We start from the raw sequence: 22,128 nt of genomic DNA, 5'->3' as shown, positions 1-22,128 counted from the left end.
CAATATATTACAGGGTTATTCAGAAGTGAGTTAAAGTATTTACACAACTATTACAAATCTATTTGAGATGATAGTTTGACTGAAGACTTTAGTGGTTCACGTCTCGGCAGTTTGGTCAACCCAGGTAGGTCTATAACAGTTCTAACGGCAACTAGAGTGGTGACTAACAGATAGTAGAGAAGTTGCTACAATTCCAAAACATAGAACCTTATAATTATTATTGTTATTATTATTACTATTATTTATAATTCTGAATATAAGATTTTTATATGCAAAATAAAATATGAGAAATCTCAAAATTAAGGGTCAGTTAATATCAGAACACATTTAAAAGGGAATCCTTGGTTGTAGAAATTTATATATATTCATGCTATGGCTTGAATAAGTTGGCATCCTATGGGCACCTTGATCTTTCTATCCCTGTTAAAGATATCACTAAAAGTAAAGCATCAGCTAGTCATAAATGTTACAATAATTAATGTAATGTGTTTCAGGTCCGTCTGTCCTTGCTGGCTCAGGTATTATGGTCATTATGATTCCTGTAAGTTCTTTTATTGCTAATAAGACAAAAGTTCTTCAACAAAAACAAATGAAGAACAAAGATGAAAGAGTTAAGATGATAAATGAAGTACTTTCCGGAATAAAGGTTAGCAGTATTTATTAGAAATTCATTTAATTATATGATGAAAAAGCTGTAAATTTTGTTTTCTTATATATGAAATGGAGGGCAAACAATTAGGAAAAATGTTGTAAAAAAACTCAACAATATGAATATACATGATTATTTTTTTTTTATTTAAGTTTTAAACATATTATATTGGAAATTTGACAGTTTGAAGTTTTAAAAAATTAATCTTTTTAAAAGAAGTCAGTTATTTATTTTTTTTTTTTTGCTGAGACTTCTGCAGAAACTTCTTCACTGCTTCTTCTCTCAGAAATTTTAAGAGGACTTGCTTCTACGGTATGTTGTTTTCTGGTGCCTACTTCAGGCAGTGGTTCAAATGTGATTGCTTCTTCATGCTTCATAGTCGTTAGTTCCTCAACTACTCTTTTTCATTAGTAGAGGCTTCTGTAACAATCCTCACAACCCTCAACCATCAACCATCAACACCACTATCATTCACTAAAGCATCCAGGTTTCAACAATCAAGGTTGAAATCATCTGTTGGCTTGCTTAGTCATTGTTGTCTGTTGATACGTCTCTTGTTTTCTTTCTCCAACAATGGATTCCATGAATTGCATATGATCTTTGACTAAACAACCTCCAGAGCTGCAGCTAAGAATAACAAAACATCTTTGAGATTTAAATTTTTCAATGTCGTAAGGATTCTTTATGGTTGTACAACTACGTACGAGAGTAGAGCTGTACAGTAATAGAGCTTGATTTTTTGAATCACTCTTTGGTTTTAGTAGAGGAGAACAGTTTGGTGGAAAAAAACATCATTGTTATTTTCCTATCATCAATGACCAAATTACACTCATCTGGATGGACTGGGCAGTTATCTAAAAATAGAATGGCTTTTTGTTACAGATTCTTGGATTCCAAATGCTTTCTCACCAATGGAACAAATTTATTATGAAACCATTCCTTAAAAAGTATAGCGTTCATCCAAGCTTTTTTGAAATGAAATGAAAAAATAACTTTATTCTGGGAAATATGTCCCCTAAGAATAATTACATGGTTCATATAGTGAGATTTTTATCTGGCCCGTTTACAAATTTTCAGATAGTAGAATGAAATTACATTGGTATATTGGCTTTACTACTATTTATAATGTTAATCAATACCTGCCTATTTATTTGATTACAAAGATGTGGAGGTTTGGTTATTCAATAAATGAAGGAATAGGTGTTGTTTAAAGGAGAGAATGGATGAGGACTGGCGAATGGAGATGGGAAGAGAATTCCAGAGGGAGGTTGCACGTATGATGAAGGATTTGCTAAAGAAGGAGGTTCTATAGGAGGGTATATATAAATCATTTGGATGGGATCTGGTGTTTAATGAGTGGATGGATGAACAAAGAGTGAAGAGACCTATGATATAGGTAGGTTTTTTGATGTTAAGAACTTGGAATAGAAAAACACCAAGGAGGTATTGCCTTCGGGAGGTTTGATAGAGCCACTTCAACTCGGAATACCAGCGAGAGACTTGAGATTGCCTAGAGAACCCAAAGATAAATCTTACAAAACAATTCATAAGTCTCTTCAGTCTTAACTCTAGTCCTGCAGATTTTTTTAAAACTTTTATAAAGAAGAGGCAGTTTAAAATTTTTGAAAGCGCAAGGCTTTTTTGCTTTTCCAATCACAAGCATCTGAAGCTTATGATTTCCTGTTGCATTGGCACAAGGCATGAAATTTATTTACTCTTTAGGTATTTCTTGACCAGGGGCTTGAGTTTTGTTTTTATAAACAAACATCTATCGCAGAAGTCTCCAAAAAAGACCACTTTCAACACCATTGTAAATCTGCTCAGAAACAAAATATTATTGCCTTCTAACTCTTCTCTAGAAAAGTAACTTTTTTTTTATCTCAGAACGGATTACTGGAGTGTTAGGAGTACCTAAGTTCAGATTACCAAGATTATACTGTATTGAATTTCCAAAGTGTAATTCCAAATTCCTTATCGATATTCATAATAATTATTATTTTTTACTAATAGGTATTGAAATTGTATGCTTGGGAGCCAAGCTTCATGGATCGAATTTTGGAAATCAGGAACAAAGAAACAAAGATACTGAAAAAATCTGCATATCTCAGAGCAGCCTCTGCATTTGTGTGGGCATGTGCTCCTTTTATGGCGAGTAAATTTCATTATTTAAATAAATCTAATAAATTTATTCTTGTCCTAAGATAATTAATAATCTGTTTTATTTTTAGGTTTCAATTTTGACATTTACTGTATACGTTCTTCTTGATGAAAGAAACATTCTTGACTCGGCAAAAATTTTTGTTTCCATTTCTCTTTTCAATATCATGCAAGGCCCTCTGATGGTGGTTCCGACAGTGCTCTCCAGTGTGATTCAAGTAATTAAATTTGTTCTTTAATAAGCAACCAACATTTTTTTTTTAAATTATCCTATTTTTAAATAGTTTAAAAACACTGATTAAGAATCTGGAATTATTTTTTTTACAACTTGTGTTTCCTGAAATTTTCCTACAAATACTGAAGTTCTTTTCTACTTTAAAAATCTAAATCATATTGGTATTCTGTAGTAGGAGGGAAGATTATATTAGGATTTTAATTAAATCAATATGAGATCATCTCAATTTCATTAAATTCCATTCACTACATTTTTTGCATATGCGCTAAAATATTTTTCTTAGTACACTTATATTTTTATAACAGGCAATCTGATTTGACCCGAATTTGGAATGAAATTGGGAATCTGTGTAAAAATGAACAGGTATCAATTTTATCAAATATCATCAACTATTTTTGCTTACTATGTGAAAAAATAAATTCTTGGTTATCTCTATATTTCAAATGTGGCTTGTTCCGTAGATTTTATTATTAATTTACAAATTACTATTGGACTGCTGCATTACAGGACAGGGAAAACTGACAGAGGCTTTTGGAGACCCATTAAATCCTATAAAAATTTGCAGGAAAAGGGTAGGTTCCAGGAAATGCAACTTTCAGAAAAGAAAATAAGGTGTTATAAGAAAAAAAACTAAGTGAGAGCTTTGAGAGCTTTCAAAACTTTGACAGAAAATAACCTGCATGAGCTACTCCAGTACAAGGCTTGTGGGGATTTACGTTCTTCCAGGTTACTGAGTTCAGTACACAGAACCGACACATACAGAACAGTAGACCACACACTTACACTAATATAAGGTCACTTTCAGTACACACACTAGGGTCACCTTCCCTAGGTACCCACCCCAGAATGGCAGCAAGTCAGGGTGCTCTAAGGAGGCAGCCCCTCCATCCCTGACTCGGGATCCCGGCCAATAACCTGTTCCTCATAAATTTCAGTTATTAAGAAACCTCACACAGTTGAAGCCAGAACGACCTGGCGGAAGGTACTAGAGGAGGCCCAGGCTTGGTAATGGGCTGTTGCCCCAATTATGAAGATAAGAAAAAAAAAACCATCATTGAAGAACTTTGAGAGCTTTCAAAACTTTGACAAAAAATCAGAAATATACAGAGTGGAGGGTAGACGACCGTTAACGGTTTTATTGTAAATACCTCAAATATACAAGAAAGAGATATAAAAATATGATGAAAAATAATTCAAGAAAGAGATATAAAAATATGATGAAAAATAATACAAGAAAGAGATATAAAAATATGATGAAAAATAATACAAGAAAGAGATATAAAAATATGATATTAATAATCACTATCAGAATCTATATTGTATTCATTTTATTTTCCTATCTATATTTTCTATCGGTATATATTATTATTTAAGATTGGAGGAAGATAGTCGGGCGTGGCGGTCAATAACGGTATCAAAATAGTAAAAGAAAACTATTTAATAAAAATAATAAATAGTTTTCTTTTGGTATTTTGATACCTTTATTGACCACCATCCGGACTATCATGCTCCAATATAATTCATATGGTGAACTATTTTCTTCCAATCATTATTTAAGTATTTTATCATTTAATTTTTCCTAAATTAGATAGTTCTTATTATTTAAATTAAATTTATTGTTATATTATTATTCAACTTAAATTATTATTATACTTTAAATTGAATAAACTTTGCTTTAGCAACCTTTACAATTATTCATAATAGATTCCCTTTAGCACTGCCTTTATATTAGGGATTAAAACTTCACTTGTCCCTGGTAACACTATTTCCCCATTCACAAGTATAAAACTATATAAGTCTCCCCTATATGACTCTCCAATGTTGGGACTTAACTTTCAGTACCATATCTCGGCTACTTGCACCTGTTCTGAGGAACCTTCACCTTTGGTCACCAAACTGAAAGTGTCTTTCTGCTCTTCAGTCCTTTGTCCTTTTATCTTCCCACTTTCACTTCCATAGCCTTCTTGGCTCACTTAAACTATCATATATTGTGTAATGTACTACACTGTATTGAACCATGTACTTGAATAATTATTTTTATTTATAATTTTTTTCAGGCTATGGTATCAATAAAAAGGATAAACAACTTTTTAAATAGTGAAGATTTGGACTTAAATATAGTTACCCATGATACTAAAGAAGGTATGTTACTAACAATGATTTTGAATTATATTAATTATTTATTGTCTTCAGCAAAATCAGTAGTAAATTGGTAATTTGCTTATATTGGTAATTCGGAGAATAATGGCTAAACTGCTGTGAGTACCACTTGCTTTACGAAGTAAGCAGCAATTTAATCCCATAATATTTGGTTAGCTAGTTGAACAATCTTACCACTCAGCTACAGTGACCTTCAACGATAGTATTATTGACCAGTGAAACTGATTAATAATGTATTATAAATTACTTATTACTAGTGACTGAATTTCTCTGTAATAAAAAACTCAAACCGTACAGTTAAAACTCAAAATATTTATAAAACACCTAATTCCTGCAATAATAAACTTTATTGCTTAATTTTTAATATTAATACATAAGAAGCTTATCTAAGCTAGTCTGAATAAAACAAAATTTGCTAAATACTCTAAACATTTATGCTAACATACATAAAAACTAAACTGCTCTGATTAAAAATCTAAAACTTTGTCCATAATTGAAGAGCCATAAGGAAGCTAATTGCATTTAATGATTTTATATTCCCATTATAATGTCTTATATTCAATTTTTTAAATTTTAAAAACTACTTGAATTTTACATTTTAGACAAAATATGTAGAAAGAAGTATTTAAAAATATTCTTCCTATCCAAATTCCCTTTGTAATTTCTCCTAAACTTTCACATACATGTCCTTCCTCTTAGATTTTTAATTGAGTATTTATATACGATTAAAAAACCTGGGTTCGAATCGAGCCCGCTGTGGCCATGAATTCAGCCCTGTGGTTTCTGGAGTCCACAAAATTGAATGGGCTTTTACCACACTGTATCTATAGAAATCACTTTGCACTGATGGCATCTTTCCTGCCTTGCTGCAGAATGGCCTACCAGTAATCAGAGTTTACTTACTCAAACTCTTTAGAAGCAGCATAGCATTTGGATACATTCCAAATAGATGGAGGTAATCCAAGGTATGCTTTATACCCAAACTGCAGAAAGGATCTTAGGAAGACCTTAAATCATTTCAACCAATATGTATTATATCCTTTCTGAAGAAAGCATTTCAAAATATTGTAAATTTCTGTTAAGGTTTGTTGAAATTTGAAGCTATGGAACAAAAGATACAACTGCACGAAAATCCAGTCTCTAATTATTACATACTATAAATTAGCAAAAAAAACATGGTTGAAGTGGTTTAAATAATGCATTTGATACAATTTTTAGTTTAAAACCATTATATTTTAGAATTATTTTTAATTATCATTACTACTTTTATTTATTTATGTACATAAATTTTTAAGAGGAAACATTAGTAATGGAAAAGTGTACATTCTCCTGGGGAAGTGAAGAGACACCAACACTTCGAAATCTTGATCTGAAAATTAAACCAGGCTCCCTCGTTGCTGTAGTTGGTGCCGTCGGTTCTGGCAAGTCCTCTTTGATATCAGCTTTTCTCGGAGAAATGTACAAAGTGTCAGGAAGAGTTAACACAAGGGTAAGTTTTAATACTTTGAATTTTACTTAACAACTTTTACCCAAATTTGTTTTATAATTATCTAAGAGATTTAAAAAAAACTACATGTAATCAACCTATTCTAACCATGGTGGTTGTTTAACCAAGTTTTTATTTAGTGCTACTGCCATGAAATAAAAGTAGAACCCCCAGGCCGGGTTTGAAAGTAGTTTAAACCTCTCTTGGCTATAAATGACCATGAATTGAGGAAACTGCACTTGGTAAATATGATTCAGATTATAAAATTGCGATGAATAAGATGGGTGTGTAAGATTGTAAGACTTAACAACGAACGGATCCCTAAAATATTAATTAACATTGAGCCAATGGGTAAACATCCATAAAATATGGAAGTATATCCAGAAGATGGTGGGGGGGGCGGGGGGGGGGGGGTAAGCAAATAAACACAAATAAACAAAATTTTATTTATTAGTGCAGACGTTTTGATCTGAATTTCAGGTCTTCATCAGGGCTAAAAATAAACCAAAAAAGAGATAACAACCATCAGTCAGAGAAATATAGAAATAAAGGAAAATAATAAACCAACAAATTTGGAAATATACATAACAATGAATTAAGTAGAAAGTAGTTGATTAATAAGAATAGAAAGAAGCAGATAGTAGTAATTTGGTAACAATATAAAATATAACATTATAAAAATAAGAATTGTACAAAATAAATCATGAAAAATTAAAAACCAGAAAGTTTTGAAGAAATAAATATAGTGAAAGGTGCAGAAGAAAATTTAAATGATGAGTAATGGACTTAACATAATAAGATATATGAAATAATTAGATATGGGGAATGGGGAATAAAGAAAGAAAGATATATTACAAACGAGAGAAAGACTTAACATGCTCCAGCAGGTTTTCTGACGAAAGTGATTGAATTTTGACTTCGCCGATAGTGAGTGGGGATAAAAAATATGTTAAATCAAATGGAAATAAAACTAATTAAAGTTTAAAGAGTAAAAATTACAAAAATAGTGTGAAAATAAATATAAAATAAAAGGAATTAAAATATAATATATTAATGACCTAAATAAATTATTTTTATAGGGAAGTGTAGCATATGTTCCTCAATTAGCCTGGATACAGAACTGTACCCTTCAGGACAATATATTATTTGGAAAGACTCTTGATAATAAAAAGTATCATAAAGTTATTAACGCATGCGCATTGAAGAAAGACTTAGAGATGCTTCCTGGAGGGGACCAAACTGAAATAGGTGAAAAAGTAAGTGTTCAAAAAAATATTATTTTATACATAATAAAATAATGATAATTTTAATTGTATTATTATTATAAAATTTTACCAATTTTTACATTCAAATTATTGAATATGAAATTTAAAATTGTTAATTAATGCAATTAGGGTATAAACGTGAGCGGTGGACAGAAGCAAAGAATCAGCCTGGCCAGAGCTGTTTACGCTGACTGCGATGTCTACTTCTTAGACGATCCTCTAAGCGCAGTTGACAGCCATGTTGGCAAGCATATATTTGAGAATGTCATTGGTCCAAGTGGAGTACTTAGAAATAAGGTAATATCTAATATGTATCATCTATTTAATTAGGTCTATCAATTAGTGTCTTGTTAAACCATAGTTTCCATAATGAAAAAGCCTAGTTTTCAATAAAAAGAAAATTTAGTCTACTTCTTCAAATTTGAAGCAGATTTATTCAGAATAGAAAATCAGCACTTTCCTAAACCCGCTAGGCTTTCTTCATCCTTAATTTTCATAGAAATCTTTCAGAGTAAAAATTAGCATAGTATAATAACTAAAAATATGTACATTTTTTAGTTTGAGGAACCTATCTCATTTCTTTATTTTGTAGACTAGACTTCTTGTTACGCACAGTATTACCTTCCTACCAGATACAGACATGATTGTTGTACTTAAAGATGGTTCGGTATCAGAAATAGGAACCTACCGTGAGCTACTTGCAACAAAAGGAGCATTCAGTGAATTCCTTATATCACATTTACAAGAGATTGAAAAGGAGGAACTAGAAGGTATCTTATAGTCATTAAAAGTTATTAATTAAATATATTTTATGGACTGTAGTTATGTTGCTGGCAATCGATGATTTAAATCAATAAATTTTATATTAACTGATAAAGTCAAGTTTGTTAGACCTGGGAATGAAAATATTAAATATAGCTGCCTTTAAGTTGAACAAAAAATAACTTCTTTTTTTATTTATTAAAAATAAATTAATACCTATATGAACTATGAAATGAATATTTGAGCTCAAAAGGAAATAAAAATTAATTTTATATGAAAAAAAATATTATACTATAAAAATCATTAAATTTATAATGAACACAAAATGTAACTTATTCAGTGTTACTAATTAGATGTAGTAAGCTTGAAGTGGCATGTCCTGGAGATCCCAGTGGTCATCAAGTTAGTTGAATAGGAAATTGTTTTCTATTTGCCTCATCCTTAATGGGTGAAAGTTTACCTTGGAAGTGGTTTCTCCCTCCTAGTACAATAGGTAATATTGACTTGGGTAAGTATGCGTAGATCCTTCTCGTTGCTTTGCCAGTACTTCACTGAAAAGGCTAGACTAGTAGTAGAGAGTTGGAGGAAAGGGGAGGTGTCATCTGGCTCTTAGATCTCTTGGTTTGGCACATACAAACTAGAATTTTTACTCAAGTTTTGTACAAAAAACCAACCATCAAGACAAATCTTTTTGGTATAATTACAGTTCTGAATTTATTATTGACCTGACTCTTTTAACTATTTTTTTTATTTCTATTCTGTTTACAGTGTTGGATGAAACTATCGTGGAAGAAATCATAAACACAAACCCAGAATTTCATCGACAAATCAGCACTCAGAAATCCATCTACAGTTCAAGTACTTCCTTATCTTCATTGAGAAAGTAATTACTGATCTATTAAATATGCCTTTATTTCATATTTTATATATTTTAAACTATTATTCTTGGAGAATATCAATTATTAATTTTTCTAAAAGCTTTTTTATTGATTTTCAATTTTAGGAGAAGACTTTCTCAGCTTTCTGAGAAAATTGCTACTGAAAAACCAATTTCCAACAAATTGATAGAGGAAGAAAAGGCTGAAGTTAGAAGGGTAAAAATTTTTTTTATAGTATTAGAAAAAAATTGTTTTGTAACAATTGATTCTAAGAATAAAAATTTAAAAAAATCAATACTGATCAAAATAACTTTAATAAACCTAATAATTAATAAGTATAAACATAATTGTACAGATGAAAATAATTACGGAATCTTCAAATAACAAGACCAAAAATGATTTCGGATTGTACAATTTTATGCTGAACATGAATGAACAAATAAGTATTTTACATAAGTCCAAGAATTATCAGTGTACTTATAACAAAGCGTTACTTATAACAAATAAAAAAAAACATGATAGTAGGGATGACTGCCTAGTCTGTAACTACGATGAAAAGGAAGATACATTTCACTTCTTGTGAATCTGTCCCAAGTATAGTGAAATTAAAATAAAATATTTTTGGTAGTGAACCTGCTCTTCAGAACAATTATTCACTTTGTTAAAAGGCAATAATTGGAGAGCTCTTAGCAATCAAGTAAGACATGCTACATTGGAAAGAGTCCAGTTAGTTAGTATGTGAGTGATTAATGCCATGTTGCTTAACATAAATACTGTATTGTTATTTTAAATGATTGACTGGTCAAAAGTATTGGTTTTGAAGTACATAACTTTTTTTTTTAAGTTTTGTTAATTATATGGTTTTAATTAAAATTGCATACAGACTTCGACAGATGGATTTTCTCTATTATCTATATGTTTTTTAGTTGTTGGATGGATCCATTTTTTATATAATTTTTAAATAAACACATTTTAAAAAAATGTTGCTAAATAAAATTTAAAAAAAAAGGCTAACGTTACGACAAAAAACAAAAGTTAATCAGTCGATCAGTGTCATCATGGGCATAAAAATACCTCTGGTTTTTGGTATTCAAACTTTTTTAAGCATAAGCCAGGTTAATATTCTTCCTCAGAAACTAAATTATCTCTTTTATATGTCTACAAAACACAAATAGAAAATTTACCAAAAGAAAAATATATAGGATTTGTACATTTCTTAGGAGCATTTTCTTTAAATGCTTTTTATTTTCCAAGCATGAGAAAAATGCTGGATGAAATCTTAAAATATATATTATAAACAAAGTGCTATACCTTTTTAATGTTGTTATCTCACTATTACCAATTAATTTAATAATTTGTAATTATTAGGCTTTTAAACACAGTTGCCTTTATATCTCTGGATATACATAAGGTTGAAAATTATTGCTATCTATTAAAATAAATATTAATTTAATTTTTCGTTTTATTTTTGGCAGATTCCATGGAGGGTTTATGCCAATTATTTGAGAGCTATTGGAACATTTCTGTGGGTGACCACTGTAGGCCTTACAGCAGTCAATCAGGCACTTGGAATCGGATCGAACATATTATTATCTAAATGGTCAGATGACCCGGACATGGTTATAAATGGTACTCAAAATATAGAAAAAAGGAACATGTATCTAGAGTTATATGGAGTGCTTGGCCTTGGACAAAGTAAATATATAAATTTAATTAATTAATTATTTCATGATTTATGACTTTAATTAAACCTATACCACTACAACCCATGAAGGATAAGGAGTTCAGTATTTTGTAAGGAAGTACTTTAACTAGACCAGCACTTGTGAGGGAAGGTGATTTGGTCAGAATCATGCACAATTGCCAGGTTCCCCCCATTTAAGAGTACTTGTCTTTTAGAGGCTGTTTACATGTTACATGTCCAACTTACACTAGAAAGACATAGTAGTAAGTTTCCCTCTTACATACATACAACATACCAGATGATGGAGCTCTTCTCACTATGAAGTGCATCAGGCTCACCACCACCTTCCACCCATAAATAAATTCCCTGAAGAAGAGATAGTTCTCTTCCGACTCATAGAGGGCGAAGTCCCAATTTTTCTTGATTGGTGCAATCCACCACTACAGGTTCAGATGTTTCATAGACTCCGCAGCTGTGGCACTGGGGGATTGATGTTCTTTCTGAAACTCTGCACCTTTCCCCAAAACCCTCGATGTCCTGTTGAATCTGTGAGACCCACTAGTCTGGGAGGACCCACTTAGACCTCAATCTTGCATGGACGATGAGGAAGATCTTTCTCAAAGTAGTGGCTTACTTTTCACCTTCCAATCTTCTATTGATTCCTTCTGCATTGTCTTCTTCTACAGATTCAGGGTCTCACTGATCCTCTTGCAGAGCCCCTCCAGTAGAAATATTGATTCGAAAGATCAATAAATTATCTATAAAACTTGAAAGAAAAAAATAATCTAGGGAAAAAATACCAACAGGTCAACTTGCCAGTTTTACAAAATTTAAAAAATGTTATTGTTAAAATAACTTTTATAATAAGTTTTTATTTATTGATATTAACACAATTGATGACAGACTTTTTTTAAATGAATTTACTTAATATTTTCAGCTGTTACAAACTTCATTTCTTCACTGACCTGGTTCATTGGTGCAGTAAATGCTGGTTCATTGCTGCATTCGATGTTATTGACGAATATTATGCATTCGCCGATGTCATTCTTCGATACCACCCCACAAGGGAGGATTCTGAATCGTTTTTCCAAGGAGATTGATATTCTGGATAATAACATGCCTTTTACATTCAAGAATTGTTTTTCGTTTGTAGCACCGGTAATGATCAACCTTATTATTTTATTAGTTAAAACAAAAATATTGCTATTTCACTTTTTAATTTTCAGACACTTTTACACAAAAAATGTCTTAGCTAATATGATTTCATTAGGAAAATAATAGTTACCAGGTAAATCTAACAATTATTTCCTTGTGATTCATGACATTTAATCATGGTAAGTATTATTTTCCTATTGAAATCATATTAAATAAGACATTTTTTGTGTCCCATGAAATTTGGCTAGTTTTAAAATTTAGATTTATTCCATTTTGAAAGTCAACGCCACATATAGTCTAAAATGAAAACTATTTTAATTTATTTATTTCAATAAGTTTAGTTCTTTTTCTTGACAAAATATTTTTTATTACAGGTAATTGGAACATTATTTGTTATTGGCTACACCACACCTACATTTTTAATAGCAGTAATCCCTATTTCAGCCCTTTACTATTGGGTCCAAGTAAGAGAAAAAATATATTTTATTCAAATATTTTTAAAAATAATAGATTTTTAAACTAATTTATTATTATTTGCAGAAATGTTATGTTGCTACTTCACAACAACTGAGAAGGATCGAATCTGTTACAAGATCTCCAATTTATTCACATTTTGGCGAGACTGTGTCAGGTAATTCTTTATTTTCTGCACTATGATGTTTTATGAATGTATTGTTTTACGATTTCGGCAGTTTATGTTCTGTGGTTAAAAAAGTAATTTCTAACAAATTCTACTTATGCTCTCTTGGTGTATGCTTTATTAAGGATTGTCAAGGATAATTCTGAAGGAAGAGCTCAGAAGGTACTGCAGTAGTGGCAAGATGTTTGCTTTATTTTTATGCTCGAAGATTTTATGGGTCCCTCTGTTGCAAATGTGGCAGAGAGTCTATAACACCAGCCCACGTGCAGGGGAAATGCCCCAACAACTCCCTTCTCATAACACGCTGACACCACTGGGTCAAAATGAATTTAAAAAGTTCCTCGGAAAAAAATACTTCACCTGCTTTGATGAGGTTTATTGCATTGACACTGACAAATCTGTGAGATACACGGATATTGTTGCATTCCCTAAATCCAGAGGTATGGATGGCTCTTGTCTTGGATCCGACTGTGAGATATCAAAACAATGACCTTGATCAGGAGGGTGGAGTGGAAAGGGAAAAGAAGGAAATTCATGAAAAATGTATCCTTCTCCTTACGGAAAAATTCTGAGAGACCTTCGGAGAGAGATTTCACCATGAGAGGCCTCTGGTTTGGATCTCGCAGAACAATACTAAATAGAACAAGGAGTTATTTGGAAGACCAATGGTGTTAGCTTTGGAAATATAGCGATCTTGGTGGAAAATATTATTTTGGATTCCCTGAGTACCATACATCATCACCTGCATGAGAATTAACTCTGATAATATTCATTTGTTTATTGTTTTTTAGTTTGTTTGTTTTTTAACCTATTTATTTGTGTGTTCTAACTTATTTATTCATTAATATGTTCTTTAAATTAATTTATTAGTTTTTTTAATTGATTAATTGTTTTTTTTTTTGTAAACTGTTCTCCTGCTGTGACTGTTTTGTTTCTGGTTTGTTTATGCATTGTTATCTATTGGTGATTTCTGTTAATTTGTTGAATTTATCAAACGTTTGTTGCGGATTACTGGAGAGGAGAGGTATGAAGGGGTGAAACAAGGGGAATAATGAATTAGAGGAATTGGTAAATTGTTGTTTGGCTTTCTGCTAGAAGGAAGAAAACAATTATATGTACAAAGGGGAAAAAAATGTATTTGAAGTATATTATATTTAGTTTATTGATAATTATTGTTTGAAAAATGTTAATGTATTGTAGTGCATATATGTCCAATTATGGATTGATAGGTACACTGTATGTTATAGCCAACCAATGTATTTGAGCAGCATGATCAAATAAAGCTATATAACGCTCTCTATACTATTAATATAAAACTAAAGTGTTAGTTTGAAATTGCTAATCTCAAGGACTGAGATAGACCAATGTATACCAAGCGTGAATAGAGCCTTCTCTCTGTCAAGAATACTGAAATCTCTAAAAATCTGAAGCTAAGGGTGTACAATGCCATGATATAGCCAGCTCTGATTAGAACCTAGGTTCTAACAAGTACTCTGGAAAGTAGAACCAAGAAAATTTAATGGAAAGTCCTCTGTACAAGTATACGTACGATCTGAGATCAAAGCCTTAATATATGGAGTATAACAAACAGGGAACAGCTTGCAGAGACTGGATTTATTACCACAAGTAGGCATGGAGGAAGGGCCATGTAGCTGAGAGAGTTAGGCGACTACCACATGACTGCAGCGATGCTGTGAAGGTTTTAAAAATTATACTAACATTTATAATCATTTTCATTATGTCCCTAATTTGATTATTCAATACTCATTCAATTTAACATTAAGTTTGAATTTTAAATAAAAGAATTTCCTTAAATGCAGGCTCATCCGTGATAAGGGCTTTTAATGTTCAGAAGAGGTTCATCAAAGAATCTGAAATGAAAGTGGATATAAACCAGTCATCCTCTTATGCTGGTATTGTTGCTGGTAGGTAAGTAATTACTCACAAAATACATTTTTGTTAATGTTTTCTTCTTATAAAAATTAACATGATAAAATTATATATTTGGTCCCATACGTTTGTTTTAGGTGGCTTGGTCTGAGACTACAATTAATTGGTGGTGTGATTGTTTCTTTGGCAACACTTTTTGCCATCATTGGTAAGGATTACTTGAGCCCTGGAATCGTTGGTCTTTCAGTCACTTACACAATGCAGGTATCAGATTTACCATTTGTTGTTGTTCCTTTATTATTATTTCTTCTATCTGATGTCTAATATTTAATATATGTTGCCAGGTTACAATTATGTTACATATGCTAGTTGTTATGGTAGCAGAAGTTGAATCTAATATTGTGGCTGTGGAGAGAATTGAAGAATATTCTAATATATCTCAGGTATTACCTTATTATTACACTGATTTTTACTTTCACTTACTATATATGTAATATATTGTAAGGAAAAGTATTTTAGTCATGCAAAATTTTGAATTTGAGTTTTTAGTGAAAATGTATGTTTTGAGGTTCCTTCAGTTGTAATAACCAAGTTTCACAAAATGGTGTGTGTCTATTTATCCATTTTTCATTACATGTAAAAATGAGAGATTGTTAATTTAGAATTATTAGAATAATAACACAGGTCAACAGGAATTTTGAATCAGATTCTAGTAGTCAAATTATGATTACTTTCATATTATTAATAAAAGAAAAATTTTACCAGATCAAGTTTGCTTTTGTAGAAACTTAAACATAATTTCTCAAAATTAAAAAAAAATTAATTGTCTCTAATTTTATATTATTTAAAACAATCAAGGATGAAAAAACATCATTCCACAATGAACAAGAACACCAGCTCTTCAACGCTGATTTCACACTTCCAGAACTGAATCATGCTCTCTCTCTCTCTCAATATCATTCTAGCTTCTATAAAAATAAAGTTCATCAGTAACACATGAAAAGTTAGTTTATATTTCAATCTATAGAACCAAAATTTAATTGTTCAAATTTAAAAAAAAAATTGTAAAAGGAGTACCATCTTCCGGTTGCTGTAAAAAAAAAAAAAAAACTCAAATTAAAGTAATTAAACTATTTTATGTGAATCAGCATTTCATTCCACTTTGTAGGGCTAAAAAAGATGCAAACAACTAAAATAAATTAACAAAATAATAGAATAGATAACATGAAATAAAAGTAAACTATGGTGTATAAAAAATATTCTTTATATAATTTCTCCCCTTTATTATGTATAGTGAAATTCAAAAATTATTTCAAGTAAATAAAAGGAAAATTGATAGTTTTTACTTATTCTCATATCTAAAGTATAGCTTAAGTTCAAATGAAAAGCTTTAATATTAAACAGATAGCAGAATTTTATTTTATTTTTATAACATTATAGACTCTTAATCTCAGGGCTTGTTTTTCTAGGCAATCAGAAAAGACACTTTTCTACTAATAACACTTAAACTAAATTAATAGCTATTGTACAAATGTGTTAAATTCTTGTTAGAACAAAACTAACTAATTTTATAATCTTCTTTTTATGACTGTCTTCTTTCCCCAAATGCAATGTCTAACTGTATAACAATGGCTTCCAGTCCACAGACGTCCACTCACCAGGCAATCCAAACCAAGAGTACTTAATTCTTCTTGGATGATTATGGATGTCTTCTTCTTCTTTAGAAGTCTATCACAGAGGGTGACAAAGGGTGATTCTCACCATGTATTTCTGGAAACGTCCTCATTTCCCAGACAGCGTCCCCCACCCCCTGGCGCCTCAACAACAAGTGATCCAAACCAACCAAGCCTTTTCCTCATTCTGTTCATCGATGTTTGTAGCACTACAGAATTGAGTTTTTTCTTTATGAATATTAATCTTTAACACTTATTTTTTTACTTCTATTTTTTCTTGAATCTACTGTAATTACAAACATGATGGGAAGATAAATAAAGTTTAAAATATTTGAATCTGCTCAACAAGGCTGCTATTCAATGGACTTTTGGAAAGACACGTGTCGCCATCTTCTTTATTTTGAATAACGTATTTTTACTTCATATTTGACAGATGAAAATTGGTCAGCTTGCTTTTTGGTTCAATGACATAAATAAACAATACTGAAACGATATTTAACATTGATACATAAAAATAAAAACATAATAAAAATCATTTATATAAAAAAAAAATAACTATTTTCTCAAAAAGAGGATATTACAATATTATCATTTGATATGTGCCTATATTTAATATTTTCTTAAATTTCCTAATATTATCTTTACTTTAACATTATTTTATATCTTTTTGCTTTGAAATGTAAATTATTTGTTAACAGCCAATACCCCACTCCTGTATCTCGTTTTGATTTTCAGTTCATTCAGGTTTAGCCTTCCTCCATTCAGTTAGGAAGTTGTACTATTTTGTTCATTGTTTTCCTTTTTCTGGACCTTTATTTTTTCTTATTCCTCTTTTTTTGTTTTTTAGTGTGCACTATATTTTGTGTGTTTTTTTTATCTCCTTTTTTATTAGTAATTATTTTAATTTTCATTAATTGTCAAATACCTTTTTGTAATTCTTGTTTATTTGTACTATTCCTAGTACATTTTAATTTAATTTTCTTTAATTTACTGTTTTCAGGTTTATATAAATGTTCACATATTTTAAATTACATTTAACCACACTTTAGTTTACGTTTATTTCATGTTATATATCCTTTTACTTTGTTACATTATTTTAGTTTTTGTATCTTTTTTAGCCCTGCAAAGTGGGGCATTGCTCATAATAGTTTTATTACTATTTCAGTTTTTTTTTTTACCATACCCAGACCATCTTTCTATTAAATATAACACACGGTCAATCAACAATCTTCCAAAAGTAGTGTACTTGAAATGTAATTATGTATTTCGAAATTTAATGCTTATACTATTAAAAATTTTCTAGGAAGCTCCGTGGAACCTCACCACAAGCACTGTCACAGCTGAGTGGCCCCAAGAAGGTAAAGTGGAATTTGTAGACTACACGGTCCGGTATCGGGAAGGGCTCGATTTGGTCCTGAAAGGAATTGACCTCTCCATCAAAGGTGGTGAGAAGGTAGAGAATATTTTATATTAATATTTTCAATTTTTTTTTTTTCAGTTTACTGTATGTAATGTTAAAAAGATACAGGCTTATTACTTATGTGTGGAGAAAAATACTTTTAACTTATGGTCAGGCATTGAACCTTTTTTGAACGTGTTGGTACTTAGTTTTAATATTTGTTGACTGAATGGAATTGTTAAGAAAATTAATTGTGATTGAAATGAAAAAAAGGCTTCTATTGAATAAGTTTTTGGGGGTTGCCATGGAAAAACGTTTTTTGGTTAGATTTGATTATAAATTTTGGATTATTGAATAGTCTATTAAATTATTGAAGTGCCTGAGGATGGTATAAAGAATGTAAACTTACTTAATCATCCACCCAATTGTTATCGAATGGTTGGATATCTCTCTTCTCATAATTCTATCTTCCCATTGCCAGGAAATACCCTCTGAAGGTCTACTCATTCATTATTAGGTTAGAAATTTCAGTAAAAGTCTCTGATGATATCCTGGGTCCAGGTGGCTATCTTATAGTATCTTGATCTTTACCTCCTTTTCTCTGCCTACTGAGGTCGCTCGGAGGTAAGTTTTGATATTGTCTGCTAAGTGACTAGCATACTTATACTAGATACTTTCATTTTTAAAATGAAATGCCTTGTTAAATGGAGTACTCTTTTAAGATATTGGGATATTATTCTAATTTTTCATACTAACCATCGGAATTCATATTTTTTAAGCTCATTAGAATCTTGACCCTCTATCAGTTACAGTTCTAAATAGGTTTAAAATTATAAATAATTGTTGATTTATAAGGAGATTTTAATATTATAATTAAAACTTTATAATTATAATGTTAAAATTTACTTATTTGTTTTTTTTTTTTAGATTGGTATCGTGGGCCGTACTGGTGCTGGGAAATCATCTGTTACGTTGGGTTTGTTCAGAATAATTGAAGCTGCTGGTGGGAAAATATTGATTGATGGTGTTGATGTATCCTCCCTTGGTCTCCATGCTCTGAGATCTCGTCTCACCATCATTCCTCAGGTAATGGTTCAAGAAAAAATAAAAGATAAACCATTATTTTAATATTTCATGTTTCAGAAAAAATCTATATAAAATTCTACTTATATTTTCCTGTGTCTGTTTTATAATTGAATGCATTATTTAAATTTTCAGTTATTGTTATGGCTTCTAAAAGTTTTATTCTAAAAATATTTTTATCTTTATGCAGTATTTTAACATTATGAAAATCAAAATAGTTACATTTTTTGTTAGTACTCATAAATAGTTAATTATATTGCCTAAAATGTTTTTATATTTTATTATAGAATTTTTATTTGTTTGTTTATTTGTGCAGAACTATAATATTTTTTTATACGTTCCAGGATCCTGTACTCTTTTCCGGTAGTTTGAGGATGAATCTCGATCCTTTTGGTAGTTACGATGATGAACAAGTTTGGAGGGCTTTAGAGCTCTCCCATCTAAAAGCTTTTGTAACAGAGTTACCTGCTGGGCTGCAACATGAAGTATCTGAAGGTGGTGAAAATTTAAGGTATGTAAATTTTTAAAAATTATATAATAGTTTCTCTTGTTTTCTTTGTTTGGTAAATATTTTAAAAATATTTCCTGTCGGGGTTCAAAATGAACTTATTAAAACTACCAGCCAGTAAGTATTAAATAAAAAATTCAATTAAAGAAAAAATATCAATAAATATTATTATATTTAAAGGATAAATGTTTGAACAAAGAAAACACCAAATAGCAGCATAATATCATAAATAATAAGGATATATTTGCTCAATAAACAATTTTAAAAAATATCATCACGTCTTCAATAAAAATGTATAGCAAAATTCAAAATAAAATATTTCTTAAAATGCAATATTTACAAAAATTAACTGATACAAATACAAAAATTACTGAAAGAAATTATCAAATAATAAATATATACCTGCTGAATTAATAAAATTCAAATTAATTATTAATATTTAAAAAGATTTATCTCTGATCTCATTCCAACTTATTTGGTAATATTTTAACTAAAAACAATAGTTTGTGTTACCAAGACTCAAACTTCGGACCTCTATGCCCTCAAGAGGGATGGCAGCACTACCAAAGGGACCCAAGAAGAGAATCTGTAAGATCCCAAAAAATCGCTGGGCTTCACCCCTTTTACGCTTTTATGTTCCCATAACAACCTAATATATAACCTTATAAATGTAACCTTCCCAAGCCATGTATAATAAGATATTGTAAATAAATTTTGAATAATTGGCAGCAGTGTCATGTGCTGCCCTAGTGCATTACTCATCTGCCGCCAAACCCTGTATGTCAGAAATGGCTTGGAAGGTGGACAAAAAAAAAATTAATAAAAAAGTTGAAAAATCCCACACTGCGAGTTATCATACTAGTTTAAATTGATTGACTATAAGTGATGTGAGAGTGCTTCTAAATCCTAGAAATTGGACTGCTCAGGATAGAGCCGTCGGGCGGAATTCCAAATTCAGTAAGTGGGTTGCTTAGCCATGTATAACCCAATTCCAAAATATTATGTTCCACAAATATACATATAGAAGAATGAAAATAAAAAAAACAAATAAATTGTAATTATTAATTTAAAAAATTCATTAAAAAAAAAAACTATTCATTAAAAAAACCTAAATTATATAATTTAGGTATATATCTGTTTAGTGTTGGGCAGCGGCAGCTAATTTGCTTGGCTCGAGCTCTCCTCCGTAAAACTAAGATTTTGATCTTGGATGAAGCTACAGCAGCTGTTGATCTGGAAACTGATGACTTCATCCAGAGGACAATCCGATCAGAGTTTGCTGATTGTACAGTCCTTACTATTGCTCACAGATTAAACACAATTATGGACTCTGATAGGTTAGAAATTAAATATGATTTGATATATTTTCCAAGGCTCTTTTAGTTGCAATATAGATGAAAAATTGAATTTAAGTAGCACGTATTAAAAATTATATATGCTTTGCGTTAATTTTAGTGCAATTTTATTTCCAGGGTTCTTGTCTTGGATCAAGGGAAAGTTCTAGAATTTGATTCGCCTGGTGTTCTTCTTAAAAACAAATCTTCACAATTCTATAGTATGGCCCAAGATGCAGGTCTGGCTTAGATAAATCTAGGTCTATAGTAAATTGGTATAAAAGGATTATTGAAACAATTGATATTTTTTTTTAGAAAAGGTTTATATTAGCTGAATGCTATTTTGAGGAAAAAAGACTGTTGTAAAAATGTGTTAGCATAAGTTGAAAAGATGTACATAATTTTATAATATAATTAATATAAAGGAAATCATATAAAAAGTGCCTTGTACTTTTTTACACCTGTAATTTATATGGTTGACAGTAATTTAAAATTTGTGAAATAATTATTAATTTTATGGTTACTTACATTGGTACATATGAAATTACTATGTAAATATTTTTGTAAAAATGTTATTAATATATTATGCAATATCCTTTTACAACTTGATTTAATTAATTTTTTCCTTAATAATCATTTATTTATCCGATTTTATTAAGTTTTGCATCAATAAGAATAATTTAAATAAAGGCCAGTTGACGTCAGGCTAGAATTTGATGTTCTGTTGAGCTATCAGTTCAGTCCAGGCAGCAATTTAAGTGTATTTGCCTAAACTCCTTACAGAATAGTAACCACTCCCTGTAAGATATTTATCTACAGCCAAATTGAGAGATAGAAAGGTCTAAAGATATTCACTTTTCAGAGCCTTGCGGAAGGACAGAGATGGCTGAGGAGAGAAGATAGTTTGAAAAACAATTAAGCAACCAGCTGCATAAAAATTTCAATTAGAAACAGACAAAATTCTGAGATTGGATAGGGATCCCAAAACACTTTATAATTTTTATCTATCTTTAGGAATGACCAAGATATGGTTGTAAGAAATCACAAATCTTTTTCGCTTTCGATAAAACAAATTGATGGGTGATATCGTGTTCCAGAGATCATTTTGGATTCATCATCATGAGCTTAGTTCCAAGGAGGAACTCGAAAAAAATTATGAGTGACTGCTCA

General features: G+C 30.6%; 1 protein-coding gene across 1 annotated transcript in view; it reads left to right on the top strand.

Moving 5' to 3' along the window:
• The window catches only part of LOC106682388 (multidrug resistance-associated protein 1), a 44,481-nt gene extending 22,995 nt beyond the window's left edge, over positions 1-21,486 (top strand). The window contains exons 11-32 of the mRNA XM_014423202.3: positions 495-646; positions 2,660-2,797; positions 2,878-3,024; positions 5,099-5,183; positions 6,497-6,690; positions 7,767-7,943; positions 8,082-8,249; positions 8,545-8,722; positions 9,483-9,597; positions 9,718-9,808; positions 11,068-11,287; positions 12,214-12,434; positions 12,806-12,895; positions 12,972-13,062; positions 14,892-15,000; positions 15,099-15,225; positions 15,306-15,404; positions 17,938-18,087; positions 18,961-19,119; positions 19,461-19,627; positions 20,767-20,961; positions 21,097-21,486. Coding sequence (XP_014278688.1) covers positions 495-646; positions 2,660-2,797; positions 2,878-3,024; positions 5,099-5,183; positions 6,497-6,690; positions 7,767-7,943; positions 8,082-8,249; positions 8,545-8,722; positions 9,483-9,597; positions 9,718-9,808; positions 11,068-11,287; positions 12,214-12,434; positions 12,806-12,895; positions 12,972-13,062; positions 14,892-15,000; positions 15,099-15,225; positions 15,306-15,404; positions 17,938-18,087; positions 18,961-19,119; positions 19,461-19,627; positions 20,767-20,961; positions 21,097-21,208 — 3,185 coding nt within the window. The 3' untranslated portion in view covers positions 21,209-21,486. The remainder of the gene's footprint in view (positions 1-494; positions 647-2,659; positions 2,798-2,877; positions 3,025-5,098; positions 5,184-6,496; positions 6,691-7,766; positions 7,944-8,081; positions 8,250-8,544; positions 8,723-9,482; positions 9,598-9,717; positions 9,809-11,067; positions 11,288-12,213; positions 12,435-12,805; positions 12,896-12,971; positions 13,063-14,891; positions 15,001-15,098; positions 15,226-15,305; positions 15,405-17,937; positions 18,088-18,960; positions 19,120-19,460; positions 19,628-20,766; positions 20,962-21,096) is intronic.
• The last annotated feature ends 642 nt before the right edge of the window (positions 21,487-22,128 follow it).

The sequence above is a fragment of the Halyomorpha halys genome, unplaced genomic scaffold (genome assembly GCF_000696795.3).
Source record: "Halyomorpha halys isolate HHAL.00 unplaced genomic scaffold, Hhal_1.1 Scaffold410.1, whole genome shotgun sequence".
NCBI classification, from domain to species: Eukaryota; Metazoa; Arthropoda; class Insecta; order Hemiptera; family Pentatomidae; genus Halyomorpha; species Halyomorpha halys.
This window is presented reverse-complemented; position numbering and strand designations above follow the sequence as displayed.